Below are 7,445 nucleotides of genomic sequence, written 5' to 3' on the forward strand. Positions count from 1 at the left end.
ATTCATTTCACTGAGGTTTGTGGTGGAGAATTTCCTGCCAGATTGTAAATAGATATGGTTGGGCACATACTCCCTTCTCCAAATCTATGTCCAATAATTTTATAGAAGATGCTCCTTTAACAGAAATGTGTAAAAGAAAAATGTTAAGTTATTCAGTTCCCAATAAACTTTCTCCAGCAAGTCAAGGATGGACCTAGATGAGAGGGGTTTGTGTGTGGGAGCACAGAGCGATAATATAACACTGCACAGTTCTTAAAGAGTACCAGCCTACAAATTGAACCACAGCAGAAAAATACAACAAAGTAATGATAACAGTCTATTTAGTTGTTCACGAAAAAATAATGTAAATGCTGGCTATAATTAGTCCAATGTGCAAGAAAGTGCTCTATTACTTAGGAGAAAATATACAGCAAAATCCAGAAATCAAAGAATCCAAGTGGGCTGATCTCCACTCCTTTGATACAAAGCAGCAGACACGTTTTAGCTGGTTGTTTCCCCTCCTTTCAAGCCCACCCAAAATCTTGCATGAAGAGACACACAGAAAACAAGGTTTACAGGTGCTACCAAGCTACTTCTAAATAGAGATGGAATTATCAGGAGCAAAAAGATACACAAAAGTCTAATGTGCAAATTCAGTCACAGCACATAAAGGACTGGACTTGGAATCAGCTTTAAGTCCAATATTAACTCTGTACTTGTCCAAATTTACAAGACTTGTTTAAAAAAGCAAACACTCCAACTAAACTGAAGTAATTAAAAACACACACACAGAGATGTTCCTTTGAAGGCCAGGGGGAGCCTAGAACTTTGGCTGATATAAAGATACACGACCACTAAGGCACCCAGAGGCAATCTGACAGTGCGTGGGGGAGAACTTGGTAGTCAGAACCACGTCGCCGTGCGAGTAGAGTGAACGGATCTCCTGCAAGGGGGCGGCTTCTTTGGGCAAGCAGTCAATCAGTTCGCTGCACTGGGTGTCAAACCCCAACAAACGGATTCCATAGCCATGTGGGGAGGAGATCATTCGACCATCTGGGCTGAAACAGAGTTCTTTAATGTAGCCCTGGCCAACATTGGCCTCTTCGATGCAATGAGTCAATCTGAGGGAACAGCGAGGGGAAACTGGCCGCACTGGTGCTCCTTCTTGGAATTCATAAACACAGGTCCACTACAGAAAGTAGGGGGGGAAATAACATTTGATGTTATATCAACATAGAAATTGCATAAATCTCTTGTTTCTCTCTCTTGAGGTTTCATGGAGACATTCTTGTGACAATGTGGATAGTCCACCAGTGCTTCCCTGTTGTCTCCCACCTAAATATTAAACAGACCTGATCTTTCTTAGTCTTTCTAAATTAGCCAGGACTGGTTATTTTCTGCCACTTAGACTCAACCAGCATTAACTGTGCACAATGTTATAATTAATTACATGGGCATCAGCAATAGCAATGCTTTATAAACTCTGGTTAGAATTTCTTGAATTCAGCATTTTCTCAATGACTAAACAAATGCTTAAAGGTAGTAAGGGAAGTCTTCAGAAAATATGATTTATGAACAGAGACATTTGTTTTTAACTACTGAGTTCATGTTAAAAACTTATTCTTTGTGAATTTTCTAGTTCCCTTTAAAGCCATCTAAGTTACGGGGCTCTGATACAGATAGTCCTCAACTTACAGCAGTTCATTTAATGACTATTCGAAGTTACAACGGCACTGAAAAAAGTGGCTTATCACGTACGACAGCTGCAGCATCCCCGTGGCCACATGATCAAAATTCAGGTGCTTGGCAACTGACTCGTATTTATGATGGTTGCAATGTTCTGGGGTCATGAAACCACCTTTTTGCGACCTTCTGACAAACAGTCAATGGTGAAGCCAGATTCACTTAACAACTGTGCTAACAGCTGCAATGATTCGCTTAACAACTATGGCAAGGAAGGTCGTAAAATGGGGCAAAACTCAATTGTTTCACTTAGCAACAGAAATTTTAGGATCAATTGTAAGTCAAGGACTACCTGCATGTCTGTACAATTATACTCAATTCATTATACATTGTATGTCCTTTTGTGTATCCTGAATCTTGGAACCAAAATAAGCGGAGAATATGATTTTCTGTGTCTTTCAGTCATTGCACAAGAGAGAACATGATATCACCTTGAAAGATGATGAGAAAGAAGTTAAATAATGAATCAGACATTCAACTGCATCGTTTTCAGCCACGCTAAGTTTACTACATCATTCACTGATCCAAATATATGAAGGAAACACTGCAGCTCAAGATTACAATTGTACACAGAGCTGCTACATTTGTTCTGTATTTCTTATAATTTATCAATGGAGTGACAATTCACTTCTGTTCCATTAACAGATAAGAGTGATGAAGTGATCAACATACATATGCACCATTATCATCACCCTACTTTACCTCCTGATCATCAGTGTTACTTGAACATCGAAGAAGGGTAGCCCATCCTTTGGGATGGAGCTGCAGGGATGTAATGCAGTTTCCCCGATCCCTCTCCCCGGGAACCTCTGGGGTTAAAACCTCAAGACTATTACGTGGAGATCCACCTAAGGGAACAGAATAGCATCACTATGATTAACACCAATTTTAATTCCCTCCTTGTCCAATAGGAGAGAACATTCTGAACTATAAGCCCACGCCCATACAGAGGAGGCTCAGATTTTAAAATTAGTAGTTTACTTGTTTTACATACCTTCTCGCTGAGTTACTCGGACCGTATGTTTTTCAGTATGTGGGCTTGAATCTCCTTGATGTCCTGGTGACCCAGCACTTCTAGGACCAGATGAAGTGACAGATGCCAGATCTGAGAATGGAAAAATAAGATGAGATAACAGCAAGCCCAAAAACAGTGCTGGTTACCTCTCCTAATTTAGTTAGCTTCATGGCTTTGAAAACTCTTTATGGGGTGCTCCATTAGTGATCGTGAAGGTTGTTCTTGATTTTTAAGAACTTTTCTAGTGTAAGGTATTATTTGGTTGCCTATTTCTAAGATGTATTACAAAGGTTTATAAATTAATAGCTTACAGATTATTTTCCTTGGAATCTCAGTCCTCTTGAAAACTGAAAAATCCTTGTTATTGCCAGATTAGTAACAGCAGAACATACCGATAAGGCAACGCTTATACTGGCATTCTTCTAGAAAAAGCTGCCATGCAAAAAACATTAGGCTGTTTTCACCCAGCTCAAAAAGTCACAAAAAGAACAGGCACCACAGTAGTTCATATGCCACTCAAGAGCACTGCCGGCTCTTCATAAAAAGAGGCAAAGCTAACAAACCATAAGTGGCTCCATCCAGATTGATTAACATGTATGAACATGAGATGGTAGTTTATTCTAAGAGAAAGAAAGCTTATGCAGTTTATTTCTCAAAGGTTTTAGTCACCCTACGGCAGGTGTAGGCAACCTTGGCTGTTTTATGACTCGTGGACTTCAACTCCCAGAATTCCTGAGCCAGCCATGCTGAGGGGAAAGGGAGAGGTTTCCAAGCTGAGCCATGCTGGCTCAGGAATTCTGGGAGTTGAAGTCCACGAGTCATAAAACAGCCAAGGTTGCCTACCCCTGCCCTATGGCAACTAAGTCAGCTAAAAATAGACACAAAGATGCAATAAAACAATGCATTCAAAATTAGCTGAATTCATACACTGAAATTAACTTAATATGGTGTACAAATGAAGCCAATGGGTATAAATTTAGTGTTTGCAAGTTAGTAGGGAAATACTATGCACGAACTCTCAGCACATGTCCTTCACTCCACAAACCTTCTGCAATATATCTACTATTCAAGCTTTTCAAATTAACTTCTTGCATACAATGCTATCTATCCAATGCCATCCATTATCTCGTAAGATCTAGGAACAGTAAAGACAACAGGGGTAACAACAGCAAAATCCAAAGACTTGCCAGAATTTGATGTGGTTCTCCTGGCTCTCAGAATGGGATAACTGACAACTTCTAAAGATTTGGTCAAGTCGAGATCATGCAAGATCAGAAGATACCCAGAAGAAGTGGAGATCAGCATTTTGGAGCAGTCTGGAGTCAATCTCATGCGCATGAGAAAGCGGGTGTGAAAGAACTTCTTGTGAGGACAACCGTCTTCTGTGCACCTAAGGAAAGGCACCCATCAAACCACAGGAATCTTTTTTTTTTTTTGTCGCGAGAAGTTGGAGGGTCTGACTGAACTTTTTTTTACTCCCACAAACTCCGTTTCCCTGAGGCAGAAGAGAAACGCGCCAGAGCTGGAAAGCAGGTTAGCAAAGAAATGCTTTCGGGAAGAGGGAGGAGCTGCACCGGGAGGAGAAGCGGCAGGAAACAGGGCTGCCGTTGCCAGCAGGGAGAAGGGAGACATGGGGCAATGTAGGCAGCAAGCAAGTGCTGTTCTCTGCTCTGCATCCTTGTGCAGAGCTGCTGCATTCTCCATTCTCCATGAGTCAGGCGACAAAAGGGCTGGCGGAGGCAGGCAGCCGGGAGAGTTGGCGGAGGACAAAGAGGCAGCGGCTGCGCCCGGGCAGGAGACCTGTGGGCCAAAGCTTAAAGAAAGCCCCTTCAGCAGCGCACAGCAGCAGCGGAGCCGTTCACTGTCACTCCCCCCTGGCTCTGAAATCGCGGAGTGGGACCGGCCCTACCCCGCCTATCCCATCCGCCATAGCGTGGACGTCTGGCTCAGGAGGGGAGTGAAAGGTCGCCAATCAAGGAATGGCCTGGTGGGGGGGCCCTGAAGTACCGGTAAGCGGGTGCAGGGCGCGTGGGGCACGCGCCCTCCACCCCCTCCCCTACCTGCCTCGCCTTGTGGTGGCAGCGGTGATATGCCGCGCGGCCTCCTGCCCCATTGCGGCAGCGAGGCGGGACGGAGTGGGCAGGGTCCTAACTAGGGCTTATTTTTTGGGTAGGGCTTATATTAGCCACCCCCAAAAAATCAGGGTAGATCTTAGTTTAGGGGAGGGGCTTATTTTTGGGGAAACACAGTAATTTTAAGAACCCCCGTTTTTAGTCCTATGTTTGAGGTAGTATTTCTCTTAAAGAATAATACTCATTTTTCCTCTTCCTGTTCGACATATAATTTAAAGAAAAGCAAAGTGGCTACACTGTTATTTTTCTACTGATATTTTTTGATAGTGAGGAATCTCAACCTGAATATGCCTACTGAAATAGCTGTACCAAAGAATTAGCTTTCTCTGTCATTCAACTCCATCCCCAAATCATCTGCTCCATAGCTTCAAAGAAGCAGCAGGATTTTGCTTTCCTTCACAGGTTGCTGGCAGTATTTCATATGCAGTACACAGGCAGAAGGACGCAAGCTTCAAACAAATACCAATTGCCATGACCCAGTACTATTGCTGCTTATAAAGTAAGACAATGTGTGGCAGATGTTCTAGAATATATTCCCATACCTCTAATCCACCAATATTGTATGTGCTGATGTAAAGCACTGGGATATTATGCAGTGATGATAAATCACTGCTGCTCAAACCACCTAGTAATTGGTTTCAGTATAATAGTTCTAATTCTCTTTTTTGATCTGTTTTATTTTTTTATAAATAAAACTCCTGGATTTATGGTCATAGTAAAGATTTGATGTGGTCATTCTTACTCATCTACCAAAATTTAAAAATGTTTTGAGATTCTGCTCCAGGTTTGGCTCCAAGTGGGCAATTTCCAGAAGCCTTATGCTAATTTCAGTTATGGCAGTTTGTTGACCTTACAATAAAGGGGAAAGGAAAGAATAAAGGATGATAGGGAATGAATTTTGACCTACATCTGCACAACACTAAGACATGAACCAAGAAACTCAAAGTGCAACCATATTCTATTTCCATGCAGATAACAGGTTTTCAGTTAAGATACTAAAAAGGAAGTATTATTGTCATTTCAGTAGTTCTAAATGAAGAAAGGGATCAATGAGAAATTTGTTTACCTGTTGGTATCCCAAATGATGACATTTCCATCAAATCCTGATGTTACTAGCAATCTTGTGTTAGTATCATATTCAATATTCTTCACCCAGCTGGTGTGACCATGTAAAGTGCACACTTTTGAATCTAGCTTCCTCAGATCCCATAGTGCTACGGTGGTATCATCAGAGCATGTTGCAAACAATCTGTTATCAAGAAACCTACAAATACAAAAAAAAAAGGAAGGGAAGGGAAGGGACAGGATCTGTTTAATGCAATCGAGTTCATATCAAACATCACTAAATCATAACACTAAATGTTACTCTGCACTGATTCCAAATAATAATTGTATAGTATAGGGTAGTATCAGTTTAGTGCTTTTAGAGCATCTGAATTCTGAAAGATTAAAGCAGTTCTCAAAAATGGGCTGTAGTGCTTGAGCTGAGAATTTGAGGACCCGCTAGTTTAAGAAATATCAGAAGAAGCTTTCTAAGGTAGCCAATTTTACATTTGGCTTATTTAGTAAGAATGTATGAGAGGTACCGTTACTTTGTCATTTCACAATCCATAAAAAAATACCTCATTTGAAAAGAAACACAAATTTTAAATAACTATAAACAATTACATCATGTTCAATGATTAGCTGTTATAGGTATTTGTTTTAATCAATGTTTGCTAGTTACTAACAAAGCAATGTGTTCAGTCGAATTTGAAATTAAGTTTTCATGTTGTTATATATTTTTCTTTGGATCCTTATTCTCCATTTGGAATTATATCTGCCTTAAATTCTTTTCTAGTGCCATAGTTTTTTGAACACTGTAATTATTACTCTGGTTTGTGATCATCTTGGATCAGAGGAAGAACTGGCAGCAGTTGAACACATTTCTTTATCCAATCTCTGGGGTTCTTGGGCACAGCTGGCGCTAACTATTGTAGAGGAGAGGTGAATAATTTAAGGACCTGAAAACATAGGACCCCTCTATAAAGACGGGGGCTCCTACAATAATTTGTGTTCCTCCACATTACCCGCTCATTGGCTACAGCGATGTGGCTTGGATCTCCACAAAGACATGAAAGTAATATAACAAATGATGATACAAATTGATGATGAGAGCAAGAAAAACAAATATTTTTGAATGGCAACTAATTCAGATGACATTACAACTTCATCCTTCACTACTGTTAAGAGTTGAACGAAACAGTTTTGGAATTTTAGTCATTGGCAATTGATTTTCACTTCCCAAGAGACTAACCTGATATTATTTACACAATCCTCATGAGCAGTGGAAAGGGTTTTGATGTGCTTTGAAGAGATGGGATCGAACAGCAGGACTTCTGTTTGTTCACAAGCAACAGTTAGCACTGACCTGGACAGCAAAGAGAAGCAGGTCTATTACACAAAATAAATCTCACATGCTCTCACAAGAAAGACTCCAAAAGGTCCATGCATGCTTAGAAATGAATCAGTAATAATGCTAATCATGGAACAAAGCTGTTCCTTTTGTGTTAATTTTTTTCTACAGAAGCAAGAGT

At 40.8% G+C, this 7,445-nt stretch overlaps 1 protein-coding gene across 1 annotated transcript; it reads right to left on the minus strand.

Moving 5' to 3' along the window:
• Nucleotides 1-209: 209 nt before the first annotated feature.
• DCAF10 (DDB1 and CUL4 associated factor 10) lies at nt 210-7,279 on the minus strand (the record flags this gene model as incomplete). Its single annotated transcript, XM_015820236.1, has 6 exons — nt 210-1,168; nt 2,425-2,570; nt 2,717-2,827; nt 3,925-4,127; nt 5,936-6,133; nt 7,166-7,279. Coding segments are annotated over 6 exons (1,141 nt in total), but the record flags the coding sequence as incomplete, so codon positions are not given.
• Between the last annotated feature and the right edge of the window lie 166 nt (nt 7,280-7,445).

Source organism: Protobothrops mucrosquamatus, unplaced genomic scaffold (genome assembly GCF_001527695.2).
Source record: "Protobothrops mucrosquamatus isolate PMUCROS unplaced genomic scaffold, P.Mucros_1.0 scaffold1096, whole genome shotgun sequence".
Taxonomy (NCBI): Eukaryota; Metazoa; Chordata; class Lepidosauria; order Squamata; family Viperidae; genus Protobothrops; species Protobothrops mucrosquamatus.